The 24,231-nt window shown below is 36.1% G+C and overlaps 1 protein-coding gene across 1 annotated transcript in view; it reads left to right on the top strand.

Annotated features, from left to right (window-relative positions):
• Positions 1-24,231, top strand: part of MMP16 (matrix metallopeptidase 16) — a gene marked incomplete at both ends in the record, with an annotated part of 170,015 nt that overhangs the window by 89,713 nt on the left and 56,071 nt on the right. Inside the window, 3 exons of the mRNA XM_083359684.1 lie at positions 3,460-3,764; positions 17,866-18,027; positions 23,092-23,306. Coding sequence (XP_083215810.1) covers positions 3,460-3,764; positions 17,866-18,027; positions 23,092-23,306 — 682 coding nt within the window. The remainder of the gene's footprint in view (positions 1-3,459; positions 3,765-17,865; positions 18,028-23,091; positions 23,307-24,231) is intronic.

Below are 24,231 nucleotides of genomic sequence, written 5' to 3'. Positions count from 1 at the left end.
TTTATATTCACTGAATAATATTTGTTCCCAGTATCACTTGCCATCTGTTAGTTGTCTATATATTAAATTATTGTATTTTACTCCAATTTCATTTTAAATTGTTTTTATAAGATTGTATTAATATTATGTGTTTGGAACTCTGTATTTTGATATGGCCTAAGGGCTAATCAATAAACTAATTATTATTACTTGCCATCTGTGAAATCTATTTTCATGTCAGTTGCCTCTTTTGAGATAAATTATTAGAGACCTCTTCATTTATTTTAGATCTTTGTGTTATAACAGATCTATACTGTTTTGCTAGATAATAAATTAATATGATTAGTTGTACAATGTGTCAGTTTGCAAGGTAGTGTTTAGGTTTTACATGATACTATAAGTAGTACAGAATAGCTTGATCATGGGGTAAAATTGGGCTTTAGTTGAGCTGCTGATATGCTGGTTAAATGAATAAAAATTAATTGCTGCTATAAACAGGGAAAGCCTCAGCTGACTGAAGCCCTAATGGGTGTTGGAAGTCAATATTTATGGCTCCTCTAGTAACAAATATGACTTATGGGGGATTGCAACTTGAAGTGTAAGTTGAATAAATGTCAAAGGGCATTCATTTGTTCATGAATGAAATCAGAGAAACCCCCCCACCCCCGCCCCAGACATCCAGCTACACTTTGTATCTATAAAACTAAGAGAACTATTAGGTGATAAGGAATGGATCGATGGAAACAAAATTATGTAAAATTCTAAAATGGTTTTTCTTAATTTCCTTATAGGAATTAAATTGAAAACAGCAGCTGCCAAATGAGTTGCTATTTGATGGTTTTGATTTTCTAACACAGCACAACACACACACAGAGAGAGAATCCCAACTATAATATAATTAAAGTAATGGTAAAGTTTCCCCCGCACATGCGTGCTAGTCGTTTCCGACTCTACGGGCCGGTGCTCATCTCCGTTTCAAAGCCAAAGAGCCAGCGCTTGTCCGAGGACGTCTCCGTGGTCATGTGGCCGGCATGACTAGACGCCAAAGGCGCACGGAACGCTGTTACCTTCCCACCGTAGTGGTCCCTATTTTTCTACTTGCATTTTTACGTGCTTTCGAACTGCTAGGTTGGCAGAAGCTGGGACGAGTAACAGGCGCTCACTCTGCTACGCGGCACTTGGGATTCGACCCGCCAAACTGCCGACCTTCTGATCGACAAGCTCAGCGTCCTAACCCACTGAGCCACCACGTCCCTGATAATATAATTATTAATTAGTAAATAAATAATATCTTTGTTAGGACCAAAATCAGGATAAATCTAAATCTCCTAGAATAAATAACTAAAACAAAAGTTGGGAAGGGAAACTGTAAAGCCTAATGCCTTTGCTAACCAGTTTTTAAGATGGAATGTAGAAAGCAATGCATGTATTTAATTCAATTAGAAAAAGATTATAAAATGATCCAGGTTGGTTTATGATACAGCATGAATATCCATGATCCTAGTGTATACAGGCTGTTAAGCTTTGGCCATAGCTTTTGGATATGTGAGTTTCTTCATTATGTATATTCTCATAGATTAAGAACAATAGTGTTGTGCTGGGAAAGAGAAGAGATCGATGTATGCTATATACCATTTTTATGGTGTATGTCAGTGGCCCCCAACCTTTTGGGACTGGTTCTGTAGAGAAGGGTTTCTCCATGAACCGAAGAGGACATGGTTTTGTGTACTTCCTGCATGCTGCAGATGGGGCTTCACTTGTGTAATAACATAATGTATCTGCCATGACGGAAATCTTATTGTATCCTAGAAATGGCTATAAAAGGTTCAAGTGCTTAAACCTCTTAGAAAATTGAAAATTTTCCAACAGATTAAATAGATGACTGAGCATGTTCATGAACAGCTCTATTTCAGACAAAAGGGCATCACTGACAGAAAGCGGCTACTTAACGGTTTATCTGTTTATTGAAACTGAGCATTTCACCAATTCAGCTTTCCTTGCACCTGTCATCGACAAGGCAGACTCATCCATCATACAAAATTATATATATATATATATGCTTAAATTGTTGTCTTGTATTATTATTGTTAGAGTTCATGTATCAATATGTCACCTCCCCTTCCCCTTTTCTGACTATAAAATGACTTTTCAGGGATATAATTTTTAGTTTTAAAATTTAAAAAAAAATATAGAAGAAGGATCACCAAGTGTATGTTTTTGGAATCCTTTCTTTCTGCCAGTTTAACTTTATTAATACTGCTGTCTTCCTAAATTGGTATTTACATATAAGTACCTTTCAGCTACTCAGTAAGTAATTTGGTTCTTGATTTTAGAACAATCAATTATTATAGGCAGATGTAATCAGCTCCCAATTAGTTATCACATAGCAATATATTTCAATAGTCACTGATATAATCTCTAACCTTTCAATGGAGAACATCAGTGGTTTAAGTGCTTCAGCAGCAAGACATTTCAGAAGCTGTTGTGAATGGATACCTGAAATATGGCAAAATTAAAACAAGAAATACAAATATAAAAGGTCTAGCTTTAGGAAATATATGATGCCATTAATCAAATATATTTTTGTAATGTTTCATAAGTGAATCATCAGAAGTTTTTGTTCATGAACATTTTTCAGTCTGACAAAAAAGATCTTATTCAGAGGAAAGTTAAATGTTATAGGGCATTGCATTGGGACATTTTCTTTTAAATATAGAATTAGTTACATATTTCTTTGTCACATCTTTAAAAAGTATATTAGCCAACTATTTAGTTTGAGCACAGAAATTAACTTGATTTTAATGTCTTCTCTATCTATATCTTTGGGTACTGGTTTCTATTGCCATTGTCTACAAGTGGCAATGGTTTGGGACATGGCAGTGCCAACCCTTCAGACACCATTTATAAAGTGTAGCTTTACAAAATTGAAAAAAAAGAAACTATTTTCTGGATATTTTCTTATTCCATCTGGTTTTTTTCTTGCTACATAGACCTCTTTCCTCAACATCTTTTCCTCCCTTCTGACTTTTGGCCTCAAGCTTCACTCAACCAGGTTCATTCCAGATAATACTGACGTACATGCTGGATTTTACAGCTTGCACATCTAAGGCACATCAAATTAAGAAGGACTGATTTATATAATAACTTTTGGAATTACTAATAATGTAATGTATCAACCAAAATGCTATTTAATACAAAATAAATTGTCAGTGTAGTAATAAATGTAAACTGACCTCGGTGTCACCAATCTGTAGTAATGAACATTAATAAACAATTACTTTATGGAGTTGTTATAGTGTTACATATCAGCAGCTTTCAATATGTGAAATCACTATATTTGATATAGTTTCAAGAATTGTTGCTCCATCCCCACTACATCAAAATGGCTGATATAATTTGCATTTAAGAGTGAGATATGTGGTACTATTGATAAGGAGACATCTATGTTTACTTGTTTGTTTGTTTGTTTTTTTGGTGCAGCATAAAGAATGTCACTCCAAAAGTAGGAGATGCTGAAACCCGTAAAGCTATTCGACGTGCCTTCGATGTGTGGCAGAATGTAACCCCTCTGACATTTGAGGAAGTTCCTTACGTAGAACTGGAGAATGGCAAGAAAGATGTGGATATTACTATAATTTTTGCATCAGGTTTTCATGGAGACAGTTCTCCATTCGATGGTGAAGGAGGATTTTTGGCTCATGCTTATTTTCCTGGGCCAGGAATTGGAGGTGATACTCATTTTGACTCAGATGAGCCATGGACTTTGGGAAATCCCAATCATGATGGTAAGAGCCCAATTCTACTTAAATATATTTGATAGATGGATGTGCCATATTACTTTTAACTTGAAGGCAACTTTATTGTGTTTTTTTTAAAAAGCAATAGTTCATATATTGAGGGGCGGGTGTTGTGTATTATCAATATGGTATAAACTCTGGAAAAACAACTGGAATTTGTACTTCTGCAATTTGGTACTTAGACACTATATGTTAGTGGTCTATGATCATGGTTGTCAAATGTTTGGGGACACCATGCCATCCTTCTGCTATTGGATACATAAATCATTTAAAATTGGACGTGTTGGATGTAAAGAATTTTGACAGTCACCTAAAAAGCGAGTAGTGAAAGGTCAGTGAGCATCCTTTTGGGAAACTCATTTGATAGTAGTTGGATCATCACAGGGAAAGCCCAAATTTAATCTTGTTTCTACAACTTATAACCTGATGAGAAGAAATCTTTTCTTTATCATAATAGATGCAAATTGTTTTATATACTTTCTTGAATATCCTTTTGTCAGGGACATTGTAAGGTCCAGTACCCTATCCCAATATAATTACATGGGAAGTATAATACAGGAATAGCATTCAGTTTCATAGCTGTTAAAAATAATTACTTTCTATCATTAAACATTTTGGTGGAGTTAAATGCTGACAAACGCAAGAAAAGACTGCCTTCCATTTCTGTATCTGCTCATCTACAACCTATACTACTTATAATGATACACTAGATTACTCAAAGATTTAATCTGGCGTAATAGAGAAATAAGGACATCAAAAAATTCATTGTATAATATGTTCAAGCAACACTGGTTTATTTTATATATATACTCATTTTGGATTTCTAGTGAGAAAGCGAATAACAGTTAAACAAATATGAGAATATAATTATTGTTCTATATTGAAACTGTTTACTTAATATTATTTTTCCCCTGGGAATTGCCACTATCAAAAACAGTCTTAGAAGAAATCAAAATAATGTTTGCGCTTAATATAAATGCATTTAAAAAATGTAGTTCTTTAGATGTAATTTGAGTGGCTTGCTACATGAAATATGGCTCAAAATTAGCAGTAAATGATACATTTAAAACAATACATTTAATGGTAATTAAGACTGAATAATGATCCAAGCTCATTAGGGAAAACTTTGTAATGTCAGGAAAAGGAAGGAACTAATTCTGAACGGAACTCAAATGGCCTTTCAACTACAACTACAACAACTAGGCTTTAAAAAGGGATTAGGTATGTATAAATTAAGGTGTATTGATTGGTTTGTGGCTTCCTTTCTATTTTTTTTTTTCCTAGGGATCTAATATTTGAAGATTCAGCCTTTGTTTGGATGATCTTTACATTTACATGCCTGTAATAAGGATTTAATTTAATACTATCTGCAATGTGTCGAGCACGGCAATATGTCTAAATGGTCCATTTTTTTTGCAGTGCAGCAGGCTCAATAAGACAGCAGTTTATTGATCTTAACCATCAGAGGAACTAATAGCAGCTTCACTTATGTCAAATGGAATCCTACCTTCTTGACAGCAAAATGAACTCTGTTGCTTGTGGTTTTCTTTGAGTTATAAATCTCAGCTCTCTATCAGAGAAAGAATTAGATAAATCTAAGAACCTCAGCAGGATGAAGATGTTATGGAGTAGAATTTTAATTAAAGACCTAAATGAGGAAATATACAGAATTTATACTGCAGCACCTTTATTTTGATTTGCTAAATTAAAGATCAGATTTATCAATAGTATGTATTTACCCACACAGACGTAATTATGGAGAGTCATATTCCAGAACCAAAGAACCTGGGCTTTAAATTAAATATGCAAAGGGAAGTTGTGTATTCAAGGAAAAAAATAAATGGTGCCCTTATGGCCAACCAAAAGCTATGACTATAATTTTAACCAGGCAGCTATTGCTTGCCAAACCAGACTTACCGCAGCTTAATAACATTGAGCTGCCACCTCAGACTGAATCATCTCATATTTGTAAAGTACGTTAATGTAATGATGGAAAGATTTGTGTTATTTGCACTGTCATAAATGATTAGATGTTTGTAACTTTAAGAAATATATATATATATATATATATATATATATATATATATATATATATATATATATATATATATATATACACACACACACATATACACACACACACACACACACACACACACACACACACATATATATATATATATGTGTGTGTGTGTGTTTGTGTGTGTGTGTGTGTGTGTTTTCTGAGGTTTTCGCGGGTGTTTGTATGTAGATCTTTGGTCATTTGGGTTTTTTCCCATGTAGAATTGGAGGTGTCAGGGCAACGTTTCGATGAAATCTCATCTGTGATCCTCAGGCTTCAGCTTCGTTCTTCTGGGAGAAGTGTGTGGTAGTGGCTGTTTTTTCTTCCTTTTAAAACTGCCAGTGGGGGTGTGTTCTGTGGGTGGAGGTGTGCTCTGATTGGGTGGGGGGTTAGCTGTGTTCTGATTGGGTGGGAGTGTGTTTTGAATGGGGGCTGTGTTCTGATTGAGTGGGGATGTGTTTTGAGTGGATGGGCTGGTCTCAGCTGCCAGCCTCAGACCTGAACTGGTGAGTTGTGCTGCTTTTGTTTGGCTCCGTGTTTGTGGTGGTGCCATGTTTTTATAGTGGGTGTCAGTTTGCTTATTGTGTGGTTTGGAGGGGTTTAAAGTCCGCCCCGAGGTCTCTTGTTTGCGGAGTTCCTCAGGGGTCGGTCCCCTCTCCCCTCCTGTTCAATATCTATATGAAGCCGCTGGGTGAGATCATTCATGGTTTTGGGGTGGGGTATCATCAGTACGCTGATGATACCCAACTTTTTCTTTCCACCCCAAACCAACTCAGTGATGCCCTCGACGTGATGTCCTGTTGCCTGGAGGCGGTTAGGGTTTGGATGGGGAGGAACAGGCTCCGACTCAATCCTGCCAAGACTGAGTGGCTGTGCGTACAGGCATCTCGAGTGGATCATTCTATTCCACCTTTAATGATGGGGGGTGAGGTGTTACCCCCTGTCGATAGGGCTCGCAACTTGGGTGTCCTGGATTCGCGGCTCACTTTTGAAGATCATATAGGAGCCGTGACCAGGGGGGCTTTTGCCCAGGTTCGCCTGGTGCGCCAGTTGCGGCCCTATCTGGACCGAGATGCCTTGCGCACAGTCACCCATGCGCTCGTTACCTCCCGGTTAGACTACTGTAACACTCTCTACATGGGGCTGCCCTTGAGGACCACTCGGAGGCTTCAACTGGTGCAGAATGCGGCCGCGTGAGTTGTGATGGGGGCTCCCTGATACTCCCACGTAACACCTCTGCTCCTCTAGCTGCATTGGCTTCTGGTTGCCCTCCGGGTGAGATTCAAGGTGCTGGTGATGACCTATAAAGCCCTAAATGGCTTGGGTCTGGGATATCTGAGGGAACACCTGCTGCCGGCATCAAGTTCCTTTCGTCCTGTGCACTCCCACAGGGAGGGCCTTCTCAGGGTGCCGTCGGCAAAGGATTGCCGGAGGGTGACACCCAGGGTTATGTCCTTCTCTGTGGGTGCGCCTGCCCTCTGGAACCAGTTACCCGTAGAGCTCAGAACTGCCCCTGATTTTCATTCGTTCCGCCAGGACCTGAAGACCTGGCTCTTTGAGATTTCCGGCCAGGACTGAGAACTTTTTAATTTTTAACCTATTGTAATTGGGGTTTTAATTAGAGTTAAGGGTTTTAGATTTAATCAAGGATAATTTAATTTATTTTAATTTGTTATTAACTTTTGTATTGTTATATTGTCTTAATTGCCTTGTGAACCGCCCTGGGTCCTACGGGAGAAGGGCGGTATATAAGTTTAAATAATAAATAAATAAATAAATAAATAAATAAATAAATAAATAAATAAAGTGGCTGATGTTGCAGCTGTAGTTAGTTTTCTGTTTTTTGGTTGTGTGTCGTTATTGTTGTGGGTTCGGATTTGCTTTTTGAATGGTTGTGTGGTGGTGATGTCATGTGATGTTATCATGAGTTTGGGTCTGGTATCATTCTTGGTGGTTGGGACTCGTCTGTCAATCAAGGCGGTTTTCCAAGGCGGATTTACTATATGTATATATATATGTACTCTATACTCTGGGATAAAATTATATATGCCACTGCACTCTGGGATAAAATTAATACTTGGCTGATATAATATTACAAACTGTCAGTATTCTTTTCTTAAGCAGTTCTTTTTGTATAGAACAGGATCTGGATCAGTATATTGATACTGTACATATATCTATGTTAAAAATACACATATTTTTCATTCTGTTAATCAATTTAACATATATTAAACAATAGAATGAATATTTGAGACATTCCTGAATTATCAGTTTATGGCAGAATCTTACTCTTGATAGCTTTTTCTGTGGCTGTTATTTAGAATTTTATACAGGCATGCCTGGTGGGTAAAGGAAAATCAACATGCAGATTATAAGACCAGTAAACACTGTTTCCTTGTATAAATTTACATGATTATTTTATTTTTAAAGATGAATATTTTAATTTAAAGCAATATAATTATTAGGTTCATAATTATTATTTAGATGCATATTGCCACATTATCAGGTATCATTCAAATATAGGATTTTTTAACAAAAACAAATGCAAAAGCATGCCTATAATGTGAAAATGCAGGGTGAGTTGATATATTCATGCTATCATCATTGATAGTCCTGTGCTATTTCCACTCAGATGTCTGCCATATTAAAGAATTAACTTTGTTCCATTCCACCACCACCCCACTCCCTGGACATTTCTTCAAGTTCTGAATTTTTTACCATTGAGATCATAAACATAGAATTTAATTACCTATAAGTACCAAAAATCAGAAGGAATATAGAAGCACCTTTCCAATAACAAAATAACAAATTTAATAAAAATGATTATTTTATTAAAAGAGTTAAGTTCCATGAACTGTAGCTATAAGCCTACAGTTACTTCATCAAGGCTGGTATGGTTAAATTAATGTAGGATTTGAAAAAAAAGAAATGTCATAAGCAACAACAAACAACAAAAGAAATATGTTAATAATGTTAATAATATTGATAATGAAAGAGACCTTACAACAAACAAAATAAAATTTCATAAATATTTGGAAACCTGTAAGTTTTCCCAGGTAGGGAAGTCTGGAAGTTGAGTGAATTGATCAATGTGATTCTATGTTTGCATGGTTACAGCTAGATTGTCCTCAGGAAAGATTATGTCATTATGTTATTATTGTTTGCACAGTGGTTAAAATGCTGTATTGCAGGCTAACTCTGCCCACAGCCTGGAGTTCAATTCAGAGGGGCTCAAGGTTGACTCATCCGTCTATTCTTCTGAAGTCGATAAAATGAGGACCCAGATTGTCGGGGGCCATATGCTGACATTGCAAACTGCCTAGAGAATGTTATAAGCCACTATGGGGCCGTGTATAAATCTAATTGCTATTGCCATATACTTCACATCATGAAATCACAGCTGACATTTCTTTAGGTAGCCGTCATTTACATCAAACCCTTCTCAAGAACCTAAGATGTTGTATGTGTGCAGAATTATGCAGTATGGCCTTTTGTAATTAAGAAATGGAAATTTGTCAAAATGCAGATTTTCTAATTGCCACTTTGGTATGACATCCAGTGTACTGATAACTACTGGGACCACCACAGCTGGTTCATGTGATAATCTTTCAACTTTGTTTTTCTGATTCTAATACTTTTAACACTAAAAGAGTGAAGCAAAATACATTAAGTGAATTAAAGGTATTAAATATTCTTCAGATTTAGACTTCAGTTTCCCCTCCCCCCCCCCATAATCCTTTTCTTTTCAGATGTATAAATTGTGGGTTTTATGTGATGAAGTCCTGCTGAAGTTCAGCCATGTGAAATATCAGATGAAACAGACCACAAGTTCAGGGTCAGTATATGGAGAAGCTAAACTGAACCCAGAGTGTCAAGAGAATTAGTTATCTGAGTGATTGTTTTTCTCCTTTTGGTTCTTCTGGCATACAGGAGGCTAGGAAAATACAACTGTTTGATTATTTAGCAAAAATGCAAATCACCCAATCCCCTTGGCTCATTTTCTGCACTATATTGCTCTGCTAATGAAGGCAATTTGAATTTGAATCCATTTCTTAAAAGAGGTGAACAATTTCTTGGAGTACTCACTAAAACCTTAATAGAGTCTTTCTGTTTCCATAAATCTTGTTCAAAGTTAATGTTTTTAAAGCATTCATATTAATTTCCAAACAACCTGAGCAATAAAGTTTTGCAAGGAAACATGTCTTAACTGAAAGAAACTAGGAGTTTTTGAGATAGCATTTCATTATTTCTGTTGTTTCTAGGTACCCTTTGTTTACGACCCTCATTGTAAGTAACAGTTTAACAGATGAATTATCCAATATCATCAATCTAATTAAAGTACTCAAAGACACATAGTAAACTTCACATCAGCTTGTCACAGAACATACATATTACATTTTCACTTATACACACACACAAACAAACACATATATCAGATTGTATATTGAATCTGGGAATGTAAATGTTTTATTTTTACTCAGCTACCACTTATCCAATAGGTGACAATATGATCTACAGTCTCCAAGAACACAAACTTTTAAACACTAAATAATAACCATGAGGTACAGGAGCAGTTAGTACTAAAACTCTGGTGTAAATCACCTAGGTTTAACTCCATAAGATAACCCCATTTTTTTTCCTTTCTCTGATTCTCCAAAGGTGCCTTGGATTGTTGTCAAAAGTCTCAAACAGCTATAATACATTCTTGCAAGTCAATGTTCCTTCCTCCACCTCACTTACTTTTCGGATGTAAAAGAATGTGGCTTCAGTCATTCGGAGATGGCCATTATCTTGACTTTTGGCCTCAGATGCCACTGGAAATAATATGTAGGTGAACTGCCAGCCCCACTTGATAATTGCTTAGAAGAGTTTTGTTAGCAATTAGGGGCCTTCCTTCCTTCCTTCCTTCCTTCCTTCCTTCCTTCCTTCCTTCCTTCCTCCCTCCCTCCCTCCCTCCCTCCCTCCCTCCCTTCCTTCCTTCCTTCCTTCCTTCTCTTTTTATGACCACTTATTAGTGACAGAAGAATGGCAGTCTAGGCACTTTAAGTATTCTCCAGTTTACAACTTGACATCAGTGCATAGTCTAGGTAAACTGTATTTTACAGGTATTCTAGTAGTTAGATTTTTATATAGGAGGTGATTGACTCAAGTCAATGAGAGTCAAAGTGTCTGAGATTTCTTTGACATTAGCTAACTATCAAGATTCTTTTAAAAGTGTGCTTAAACATATGGTATTTTTTTTCAGAAATTTAAAGAAATATATTCCTGTGAAGAGCTAAAAGACAATTTTTAAAAATGTTAAGAGACTGACACTTTAATTCTTGTAATTAAAGAATGTAAAAAAGTCAAGTGGGACAGAGAAGCTGAGAAGTGCCAAGAGAGGCATAATATGGCCCATATGATCAGCATGAAAACATTCATTTGGAGATGATGGTTAAGAATAACCCTTATATTTTAAAGGAGTTATATGACAGCTTTAAGATTTGTCGCAGTATTTTATTAAAATTAAAGAATCCCACTGAGAAATTTGCCTGGGAAAGAAATTTTATTTGAAAATTGGTTTGCTATCTGGTTTCCCTGTGTGTTAATAATAAAGAACAAGCTTCTAATTTGCTCAACAAATGACATATCACTCCTATACAACATTACTAAACACTGTTATGTTGATTCCTGTTACGTTTTTGTGATATAACTTTCTATTTTGAATAATATGTTATTTGTTCACAGTGCCTTGCAGGAGGCTATTAGAGTATTTCATTGAATAATTTTGATAGCCTGGAAATATTTTCACTCTAATAGGAACTGAATCTTTTTTGTACTGTAGCCAGAATTGCAATCATAGGACCAGGGTCACTTATTGTCTAGTTCTCTTAAGCTCTTGTACTGCTTGTTTTTTCATTCCTTGTATGTATTTGCAATTTATGCTTTAAAGTTTTTTTCTTCCATTTTTTCCTTTGTCGGATGATTTCTCCCTTTAGAGCTGATCATTCTAATTCACTATTTTTAATGTTTATTTTTGACCTTGGTGTATAAATATTTTTAACTATAAAGCAAGTGCTAGCAACATTTTTCATGTATTGGTGTTTTATAAGTGGCTGCCTACATATTGTTTTATTTTAACATGTTTACAAATGAAAAGGGAAAGTTTCAGAATGAAAAAACAACAATTTTCAGGTAATACTCATTGTTTTGTATCTGTAATATAAGATCAAAAGAAGAAACCTAAAATATAACATACTGTATAGGTAGTTTTACCTCCATAATATAATACTTTAAATAAAAATATTAACACTGTAAATTACAGAAGAAGAACAATGACAGAAAAAATGTATTATTGATATTTTCTATAAAAATAAAACTATATTCAAAACCACTATACTATATTTAAATCTAGTCCATCAAAATATAATGATCACATGGGTTAACATATGGTTACAATGAATTGTATGAGAGATAGCAGTAGCATTTAGACTTATATATCACTCCATAGTGTTTTACAGGACTCTCTGAGTGGTTTACAAATTTCAGCATATTGTCCTCAACAATTAGGTTCCTCATTTTACTGACCTCAGAAGGATAAAAGGCCAAGTCAACCTTGAGCTAGTCAGAATCGAACTCCTGGCAGTGAGCAGTAAGTTAGCCTGCAATACTACATTCTAACCACTGAACAACCACAGCTCCTGTCTAACGATAGTGGTAGTGATGGTTGTGAAAAGTTCTTGGAACAGTAATTCACTGCAAGCTATAAGTTAGTCAGTACTGTGATATAGCTGCAAAAAAGAGAGAGAAATGCAGTTTTAGGTTGCACTGACCAAAAATATAATTTCTAAAATACAAGGAGTAAATATTTTACTTTATTCAGTATTGGTCTGAATCTCCCTTAAGTACCAGGTTGGGGATACCACACTTTGAGAAGAATTCAGAGAAATAGCAAAAAGTAATAGAGGTGATCAAGGGATTGAAAATAAATTCCTTTTGGGGGGACAAATTGAAGAGCTTTGGTATGTTTGACCTTGAGAAAAGATAACACAGAAGAAATATGAGATCACTCTTCAAATACTACTCTTTCTTGTTCCAGACCTTTGACCTTGGAATAATAACATATTTCAGTGACAGGAAGACAATTTTTGATTGAATGTATGGAGGAAAGAAAAGCCTTCCTAACTGTAAGGATAGTTTAACAGTGCAACCAGTTACCCAAAGAGATGGTGGGCTCTCTTCCATTGTATACAGTAAAGTAGAAGACTGGCAAGCACCTATGTGTGATTCTTTAATTTGGTTCCCACAGTTGTTGAATTTGATGTCTTTGAGGACCCAGATTGTTGGGGGCAATTAAGCTGACTTTGTAATAATGCCGCTGGGGGTGTGTGTGAAAGCCCTAATAAGCAGGCATATACATGGAATGAAGGCTACTGCTAAGCTTGTAAGCCACCCTGAGTCTTCGGAGAAGGGCGGGATATAAGTGGAATTAAAATAAAAATAAATTAAAAATGTCTTAAACGGCATTTTCCATCTATAGGATTCAGCTTAAATGGCATTTTCCATCTATAGGATTCAGCTCTTTCAGCCAGATGCCAGTAGTCTGTTCGTTTTAGACATGGTAACTCTCCGGCTATGTCAGACATGTCAAACACAAGGCCCGGGGGCCGGATCCGGCCCGCGAAGTGGTTTCATGTGGCCCGTGAAGCCATCCTGGAAACAGTGAGGGAACAGCCCCCACTGCCTTGGCCCTTGCCAGAGACCCTCCTTCTGCCAGAGACCCTCAGATCTGTCCCACTCCTGCCCAGGCCCCCATAGGCACCCTTGATGTGAACGATGTAGAGCTGGCCATGCCCACACAGTAGGCCATACGCACTCTAGCCACGCCCACCCAGTAGGCCACGCCCACCCGGCCCTTTGAGGGCAACTGCAATGCTGATGCGGCCCTCAATGAAATTGAGTTTGACACCCCTGGGCTATGTTGTTTTATCTCAATATAAGATAAAAGTATTGCTCCTAGACTCTTTACAAATATGTACTTTATCTACCGTAAACCCTATTTGCTCTGCAAATCACAAAATCTGGATAATCTAGTTTAATAAAGGATTAAATTACATTGAATGGATCAACAGTAGACATGGTGAAGATAACTGGGAAATTACAGATCAGGCCTTTTACAACAGGCAAAACCTTGTAAATATCCCTGGAAAAGCCAATATCAATGCAGCTTATAGAATTTAGGGCATAAAAGATAATATGTTCTTTCTTCTGGTATTTCACATCTGTAACTGTAAGAAATGATTCCTTAAACAGACAAGTTTTTCTATGCTAACCTGAATATTTTAAAATGTGCCTGATTGTTTTTAATATGCAGTTCATGTTTACAGCAGAAGCAGATTATATCAAAGTTACTTAATCTGGCTTTCATGGCAGAATTGCTTTTTTATTGCCTGGTAGTGACTAATGTATATTTTTATATGCTTAAAACTTAGCATTTTGTTGGTGTTAAGGGCTAGAGTTCCTTTATCTTATGCAAATACCTGTCTATCTAGTAGCTTTTTCAGCCTCCCTCCTTAAAAATTGTGATCAGTTACAGAAAGATTATTTTATCCTGAATCAGCCTTAGTTATTTCCAAGCATGATATAAAGGCAGTGATTGTGTTAAAAGTGTTTGAATAAATGCAGGCTGGGCTGAGTCATTTTTCTCCTCTGAAGGGCATATCAGCCACCAAGGGGGTCGGGGGCGGGGAATCCTCAACCTTTGTTGAATTGCAGAGATCACCTTCTAGTAAATTTCATGTGGCTTCCGATTCATTTGATGCACTGAACCCAAATATTTTTGAAGTCAGACATTTATTTCCTGGGAAGCAAATATCTCAACAGTAAATAAATCATGTGTGGCATTTATAGCAAAAAAGCAAAAACAAAAAACAAAACAAAAAAAACAACCTTCAAGCCACAGATGCTTTAAAGCACAAAACTTACTGCATTGGCATCTGATATGGCAGTGATAAAAATAAACTGGTGATTTTGGAGGGGAGATTATCAAGCAAATTAAACCTTGGTATTTATTAGATCATTGTTTTGCAACCTGTGCATTTTCCAAATATGTGGGATTCAGGCTCTAAAATTCACAATCCATCAAGGCCATTTCTAGGAATTACAGAAATCCAATCTTCTCTGTCAAGGCATCTGTCTTTGGAACACCATCCCTGAGACCCAGATGGCCCCAACTCTAATAGCTTTCAGAAAGCTTTGAAGAGCTGACTTTTCCCCCAGGCAGTGGCCAGGATTTAAGGATCTGGATATTTAAACAGAATGTGAGATCTGTTTCCCATTTCTTCTCATTGCATTCTGTCAATATATTGTTTTACTGCTTTGTTTTTTGTCCATGGAAATGAAGGATCTAGTAAATGAGAAGTATACGGGGGAAATCCAAATAAATGTGGATTTATTTTTACTACTTTGAACAAAAAGTATTGCAGTAGTTGAACACTTGAAATACCAAAGGATAGTTTGAATAGATCTTCGTGTATGACATCTGGGCAATATTCCCCCAAAATCTCTTTTGAAAATACAGGCAAGAGATAATCTGTAGAACTGAAAAGAGAACTCATGCAATAGTGCAGATCAATTTTGGAATAAAGTATGATTTTGATGCCAAAGGCATTATTATTTTTAATTTATTAATCAAAATATCAACAATGAACTATGTGTAAAATATATTTTATCATCCTTAGTTTGTTTGCCTGATAAGGATGCCCAAACTCAGATGAAGTAAAAAAAAATGCTAGCACAATGTCCAAGTAAATTAAATTAGTTTTTATTTTATCCTATGAGAAAAAAACCTCTCTGTTTGAAATATCAGTGTTTGAAATATTGACTTCAGTCAGTCTTGACTCCTTGCAACTGCTTGGATAAAGTCCCTGTAGTTTCCTTAGCAAGATTTTTGGAAATGGTTTGCCATTACCTTCTTCCTACAACTGAGAATATATAGCCAAAGTCAATCAGCTGGCTTTATCTCTAAAGTAAAACTAGAATTCACAGTCTGCTTTTTATTTTGGTTTAGTGCCTTTAACCACTATACCACTATATCAAACTGGTTGTCTTATATAATGTGGGGAATAGGCTTAGTGGCGCTACTGTCTATTTTTGTCATATTGTGATAAAAATACCTGAATTACTAGATTATGACATCTTCTGGAAAGCTGTAATCATATAAAGCTCTAATAGAAATTAGCATAAAGTATATTAAAATCAGTTTTCTTGAAACAGGTTGTTGTGAATACGCAAACATCTCTTTAGAAAAAGTAGAACTGGCAATAACAATTGTGGACACTTATTCAGATTTTTGACAGCTTTGTTTATGTATTACTTTGATTGTTAAACCTATCCAGTGGAAAGATGGAGTTCTGTTCCGTTTCTGGAATTCTGGAATCCACATTGGAGCTACCTAGCACTAGAGTCACCTTGGCCAATGCTATAGAAGAAGATTCAGTTTTCTCCCATGGTGGTTTTTTAAATTTATTTATTTATTATTTTGACTTCTATATCGCCCTATTTCCGTAGGACTCAGGGCGGTTTACAGGGCAATTAAAACCGTACAATACAAAAGTTAAAATAAATTTAAAACAAGTAATTAAATTTAAGCCTCAAAATTAAAACTTTAAAACCCAATTAAAAACCCCTCAGTCTAGGCCAGACACCTCAAAGAGCCAAGTTTTAAGGTCCTGGCGGAACGAACGGAGGTCGGGGGCAGTCCTAAGTTCCATAGGAAGTTGGTTCCAAAGAGCAGGCACACCCACAGAGAAGGGCCTCTCTCTGGGAGTCACCCACCGGCAGTCCTTCACCGGAGGTACCCTAAGAAGGTCCTCCCTGCAGGAGCACACAGGACGATGGGGAGTTGATGCCAGCAGCAGGTGTTCCCTCAAATAATCCAGACCCAAGCCATTTAGGGCTTTATAGGTCATCACCAGCAAGGAAGGGTCTTTTCAGCCTTCTTTCATCTTAAAAGAATCCAAGAATTTCAAATAATTATTTTCTTGTTAATTTGAGAAAATTAGGAAGCCATAATGAAAAGTCTACCACACTGCTGTGTTTCAAGAGCAAATCCTATTTGTAGAATAAATATTCAAACATTTTGTGTCTCTTTCCCTACTCTATGAAATAAACTGCCCAGATCTCTTTTGGTCAGGAAGACTGGTTTCTATCTGTCCCTTATTTGGCAGTGATCAAGTCTGCTACCATGTTGCTTTTCTCTGGTTGAATGAAAACTAGCACTTATCTGGCATGGACACTAATGAAAATGGATTATTTTTGCCTGGAAAGATCTAGGAAGCTTGGAATTATTCAGCAGAAATACTATGCTTGAGATCAAGGGTTTCAAATATTTCTAAATCTGCAATAGAAATGAGAACTGCATAAATATAGATCATAGGAACATATGAAGTAGTAGCAAAATATATAACAATTTACTATTCAGAATATACATATTGGCCTAGTAAATTTTAATTTTTTATATATTAAATTGATATTTATAGAACTACTATCAGTGCTTGAACAAGAGCATGAGGACAATTGGTTCATTATGTCTGTTCTCTGTTTACTTTTCTGTTTTATAAATACATTTATACTTCTATTCCATATTTACAGTAATCGATTTGTTGCAAAATAGGGAAAAAAATCTCACTAAATCTTTGAAAAATTCTTAATAGCTATGTAGAAATCACATTTTTGGAATCAGTGTTATTTGAATTTTTTAATACCTGAGCTCCAGTGGTTTTCTTTTTCTTTCTTTTTTTCCACAACGATAAAATGTTAAGAAGGACACATTTAGAGTTCTTTTTTGTTTAGGAATCTTTAACACATGCTGGAGCTTCACAGAGTAAGATATATATATATAAAGAGAGAGAGAGCCCAGTCCTGAAATCCTGGAAAACCCAGACTGAATTTTACTTAAATTATGCTTTTATGTAAATTGCTTAAATAAGTGGACATATAAATATTATATACAATATATGTATATATATATATTTTCTTTTCCTCCAGGAAATGATTTGTTCCTAGTAGCAGTTCATGAACTGGGACATGCCCTTGGATTGGAGCATTCAAATGATCCGACTGCCATTATGGCTCCATTTTACCAGTATATGGAAACTGACAATTTCAAACTACCTAATGATGATTTGCAGGGAATCCAAAAGATATACGGTATGCTCTTTAAAAAATATGCATAATGTGAGAAAGGATTATTTCTGCTGCATGCAGCGAGATATCTTTGCATACATGGTCAGTGTCATGGAAAACTGTCAGTCTATAGATTGACATGCTTATAGCTTCTTGTGTTCTATCTGTTCTTGCAGTTTTCATGCCAATTGTTCAGAAATTAGTTGCCATTACTTTAAGACTAGTCTGTTTATACTTTCTCATTCAAGTAATTAACTAGATCAAATCCTGTGTCACTTCCTTGGGGGCCAGTCAAGATCAGCTTAGTGCTGCCACCTACTGTGACTTGATGTTATAATGGAAGATAAAGTGAACATGCAAAAAAAAGTTTGTTTATTAAGCTTCAGTGGGTTCTTCATTTCAGTAAAACTGATACCATCTAATTCAAAGAGTGAAATGATATGGCCTCACTCTTGTGCCTCAGATTGATTGCCTTTTGGTCTGTTACTGCAAAACTAATCCTGTAAAAGAAGGCTGTGGAAATCCTTCTCCTGCAGCACTGGCCAGAGGGGTTTCAAACTGGGCAGCTTTGGCAAATGCTGTTGAACTGCCCACAGTGATTACTGAAGATGACCCACTTGGAGGCCCCTTAGCATTATGCCTTGGGTCTTCTAAACCTGATATTTTCAGCAAGTACTAGACACAACTCTATAGCATGTGCCAAACTTACAAATCCTGAAAACCTCTCCAAACTGGTCACTGGTGATGTTCCCAGCAAGGCAGCTTTAATATACACAGCAAACTGCCCAGCTTTGAAGCACTTCAGCCAGCATTGGAGAAGGTTGTGATTAAGGCTTTTCCCACAACCCTGTCCTAAGAAGAAGAAGAAGAAGGAGGAGGAGGAGGAGGAGGAGGAGGAGGAGGAGGAGGAGGAGGAGGAGGAGGAAGAAGAAGAAGAAGAAGAAGAAGAAGAAGAAGAAGAAGAAGAAGAAGAAGAAGAAGAAGAAGAAGAAGAAGAAGAAGTTGGAAGGGACCTTGGAGGTCATCTAGTCCAACCCCCTGCTCATTTCTTTAGTCCATTCATATTGGGAATACAGGAGACAGAATCCCCTCCCTTTATTGATTCAATATCTATTAATTTGCTACTGAACTTTCCTCATTCCCTCCAGTATATCCATTTCAACGTTTCTTGTCATCTTGTATTTCATTCTAAACATTGATTTACTAAAATATGTTTGAATTGTTTCTATTCTTTCACTAGATAAATTGATTCCACCTTGTTTATTGGTGGAAATGCCAGATCAGCATTTTCATTGAAAAGCAGTATTTTGTTCTAAGCAATTGCCATTGAACAAAAACATAAGGACAATTGATGATTCTATTTCTCCCATGTAGGGTTTGTGGTTTTCTGGACAGAAAAGTCTAGGCAAGCATTTTTCCTTGATACTAAATTTCCTTGATATCCAATTTCTAGCAACTGTAACCTAAATTTTGAAGATTCTGTGAATCTTGGGAGTTGGACATGATTTTCCTAAACAAATTGTACATGTGCATATTTTCATTTGAATTCCAAATTTTTAAATTGAATGCTGCTTGCCACAAGGTAATTCTTCTGATATCATGACAATGATAAAATCCAAAGTTGGCTGTCACTTTCTATTTAGATTAGATATTGCTCAAATGAACAAATGTTGCATTTCTCAATAACTATAATTTTATCATGCAAAACTGAAATAACAACAACAACAATAAATTTCAAAAGGCGGCCTTACTAGGAATTGCTTCCATCCTGTGACTATATCTGTAATACCATCAAATATCCACATCTGCCTATCCCAGGTCCTTGGTAAGGACTCGATAGGTAGACAAAAATGCTGAATCCAGTCTGAACATCTGGCTGACTGTGCAAATAACAACAACAACAACAAACAACAACAACAACAACAACAACAACAATAATAATAATGATGATGATGATGATGATGATGATGATGATGATGATGATGATGAACCGTGGAGGTCTTCTAGTCCAACCCCCTGCTCAGGCAGGAAACCCTATACTATTTCAGACTAATGGTTGTCTAATCTCTCTTAAAAACGTCCAGTGTTGGGGCATTCACAACTTCTGGTGGCAGGTTGTTCCACTGGTTAATTTTTCTGTCAGTTCTAGGTTTCTTCTCTCCTTGATTAATTTTCATCTCTTGCTTCTTGTCCTGCCTTCAGGCACTTTGGAGAATAGCTTGACTTCCTCTTCTTTGTGGCAATCCCACAAAGAATGTCTTAAAAGACTACATGCATACATACACACATCTTGTGCACAGGCAGTGAATCTTACAGGTGCCACCAAATATTATTGACTATTCTCTACATCCAGAATATCAGATATTAAGGAAACACACTCTTTATTTGACATCATGCTATTTTTTTTTCTGATTTGCATGTGATACAAAGAGAGAGAGAAAGAGAGGAAAAGAGCTTTGTTAGACCTGTCAAAGAAACTGTTCATCTACTTTTCTGTTTGTATATGGATAGTCAAATGTCACTAAGAAGGCCACATGAGAAACAAGGAAAAGAATAAAGTTTAACCCTATGAAACTATCTTGTTATTTTCAGATAATCTTCCTCTAGTATATCATTATAAGGAAGCATATTTTTAGCAATTATTCTGGCAAAGAGCACCCTAAACCATTTAAACCATTGATAATTATAATCTTAAGATAATGTGACAGCAACATTCATGTTTAATTCATTGACTAAAGAATAGAGATGTGCAGCTATTTGGATATGAATCACCTTTCCTAATTTGGATCTGAACAGCTGCATTTTCCTATTAAAGAGAAAATGTTTTATTTATCTTAAATCTAACAAAATTGTTGCAAGATACAGCTTATTTAGATGCACAACTTCTGTTCTTACTAGCTCTTCTATTTGATATTTTAATTGGTAGGCTGACCTGAAATCCAATCTAATGAACTAATGCACTTTTAAAAAGCATTTTAAAAAATTATCTTAATAGATATGTTATAACAACATAGATTTGTCCATCATTTTCATTTTTTGTATAGTTTTTTTTAAAAAAAATTCTACTCTAGTATAATATATAGGCCCCAAACATGGGGCAAATCTTATTTCCTGTTTCAGCCTAACCCAAGGCCATCAACAGGCTGTAGTCACACAGTGACAGCTCATATTTGTGTATTTTTTTTTTAAGATTTGCCCCTGTTTGGGGCCTAGCAAGGTATTCTAAATACTTAACAAACACTTAACACATATCTCCCTTGCTTCTCAGCTAACAAAGCTAGAAAGAGCCTGTGGCCTAAGGGTTAGAACAATTGCCTAATGTGCAATCAGCCCAGGTTCGAATCTCAGAAGGGTGTGGCTGACTGATGAGAACAAATAAGTTTGAAATAGCTATATCAGTCTCCCTTTAATTCTTTGTTAGCAATCCTATATACATACACATACACATACACACACACACACACACACACACACACACACACACACACACATATATATTCGTAGATTCTCGCGGGTGTCTGTATGTGTAGATCTAGAGTCTCGGGTTTCTTCCCGCGTTCCTTTCATCTTCAGAAAGTTGTGGCGACGTTTCGACGAAATCCCATCCGTCATCATCAGGCCTGAGTGTTCCTCCTGCTGCTTCCAGGAGCAATGCGTGGTCTGGCTGTTGGAAGGAAAGGAACAGCCAGACCACGCATTGCTCCTGGAAGCAGCAGGAGGAACACTCCGGCCTGATGATGACGGATGGGATTTCGTCGAAACGTCGCCACAACTTTCTGAAGATGAAAGGAACGCGGGAAGAAACCTGAGACTCTAGATCTACACACACACACACACACACACACACACACACACACACACACACATATATATATATATATATATATATATATATATATATATATATTCATAAGGATAATTTAGTTTCTCTTAATAGAGTAATATAAAATAGCCATAGCTTAGCAATTTATAATCAGTCAAAAAAAGTGGGAGACACAGTTTGTTGTAGCGGTTAAAGCATTAGGCTATGAGTTCTGGCCCCACCTTTTGCACAAATCCAACTGGATGGCTTTGGGCAAATCACTTTCTCTCAGCCCTAGAAGGAAGGAATGGCAAACCACTTCTGAAAACCCTTTCCAAGAATTGTCCAGGCACTCTCTAAAACTTTGACATGATTGAATGGGGAAAAAAAAAGTAGAATAAATTTTAACACACATAGAGTAACCAAAGATTCAACTGAGAAGAATTATGCAAACGTAACTAGTCCTAATTAGTTAAATTTCCATAATCTAGCCTTAAATATAACAATTCAAATGTGTGCATAGTACATTAAAACATCTCTCTGTAACAAAGGAATCTGGACAGTTGGTCTGAAAAAGGAAAAAAAACTTGGGAAGGCTATATGGCTACAACCTTAATAAACTATTCAATGTGATTATTTAAATTTTAAGCACAGATTAATGCTTAATATATTCTTCTTAATTATTTCATAATTAGTAAGTAAATGCCAAAAAAGAGAACAGTTAACCTTCAAAATTGTGAGAATTAGTTTAGTTTAGTTTATTGAATTTATATACCGCCTTTTCCCATAGGACTCAGGGCGGTTTAAAAATAATTGTTTTCCAGTATCTTTATTTTTGTAACAAAAATTATCTTAAAAAAGAAACAAAAAAATACAAACTAAGAAAGAAAAGGGGAAAAAAATCCTTATACAGCATTTTATACTTATCAATAGCCACCAGTTTACCAATGAATTCACTACTATAATATGAATAGTATAAGAGATCACAGTACTGCAGGAGATCACTCTGCAGTTACCATCTTACTACTCCCTTATATTTGTAAAAGAGATAGGTCACACATTTCCTTGACAATAATATAACTTTTCCATTTCTTAATATAATGCTTTTTGCCATCCTCCAAAATAACTCAGTGTTGAGTTCTCTGATCATTTAACTTGCTAATAAAACTTTATGTCATCACGTTCTTATGGTATTTTATAAAATTAGCATTATCTTGGTTCATAAAATCCAATATTATGCAGCTACTGTATATTAATCTTATGAGAGTTTTCTTTCTCATTTAAAGGTCCACCTGACAGAATCCCGCCACCAACAAGACCCTTGCCGACAGTACCTCCACATCATTCTGTCCCTCCTGCTGATCCTAGGAAGAATGACAGGGCTAAAGCTCCGCGGCCACCCACAGGGGATAAGCCCTCCTACCCTGGTGTCAAACCCAATATCTGTGATGGAAATTTCAATACTCTAGCCATCCTCCGCCATGAAATGTTTGTTTTCAAGGTAGGTGGCCATTCTTTTTTTCTTTTAATTACTAGATCAAGAGAATGCATCTTTGCTTTTTCAAAAACGAGCCCTCATTCAGCCTGATTGTGCTTCTTAGCTTTCTTGCTCTTTTCAAGTTCAAGAAAGACATCTGAATGGCTTACATGTTTAACAGAGAAAAGGCTGGAATGTTCTATTTTGGGGAATGGATTAATGTCAGCAGGAAGTTGCAATGCTTCAAAAATGTAATGGTAAGTAAATACTGAATGTTATGGAGAAGGCATAATTCAAGTCATGAATAGAAGCTAATAGGGATGATTTGGTTGGGAATTTAGCCATTTCCACACTCATTGCTATTATTGTGTTTTCTGTATAAGGACCCTGTAATTTAACTTTATAATTAGATGAGACACTTTATAAAAAATACTTGTCATTGTGTTATGGTGGCCTTGATACATTCTGAATAGAAACCAGTATTAAAAGAAAAGTTTTGCAGGTGTTTGAAAGCTTTTTGTTATTGATATTTTTGGGTTGGTTCAATTTTTGTTTGTTTGAACATGTGGCACTTATCCTGAGAACTAGAAAGCCTTTTTATTTTGATTTTAAATAGACTTTAATGTTTGTTGTTTTTTTAAATTCCATTTATATCCCGCCCTTCTCCGAAGACTCAGGGCGGCTTACAAGCTTAGCAATAGCCTTCATTCTATGTATATGCCTGCTTATTAGGGCTTTCACACACACCCCTAGAGGCATTATTACAAAGTCAGCTTAATTGCCCCCAACAATCTGGTCCTGTTCAAAGAAAACAAATCAAAGCAAATCCATTGACTGGACCACAATAATAATCTGGCACATTTTCTTGAATTGTTTCCAAAATGCAACATAGCCTTAATTTTAAATGAATTTTATGAGATATTTTGGTACAAGTTTTCAAAATTAAATA

The sequence above is a fragment of the Vipera ursinii genome, assembly GCF_947247035.1.
Source record: "Vipera ursinii genome assembly, chromosome: 3".
Classification (NCBI taxonomy): Eukaryota; Metazoa; Chordata; class Lepidosauria; order Squamata; family Viperidae; genus Vipera; species Vipera ursinii.
This window is presented reverse-complemented; position numbering and strand designations above follow the sequence as displayed.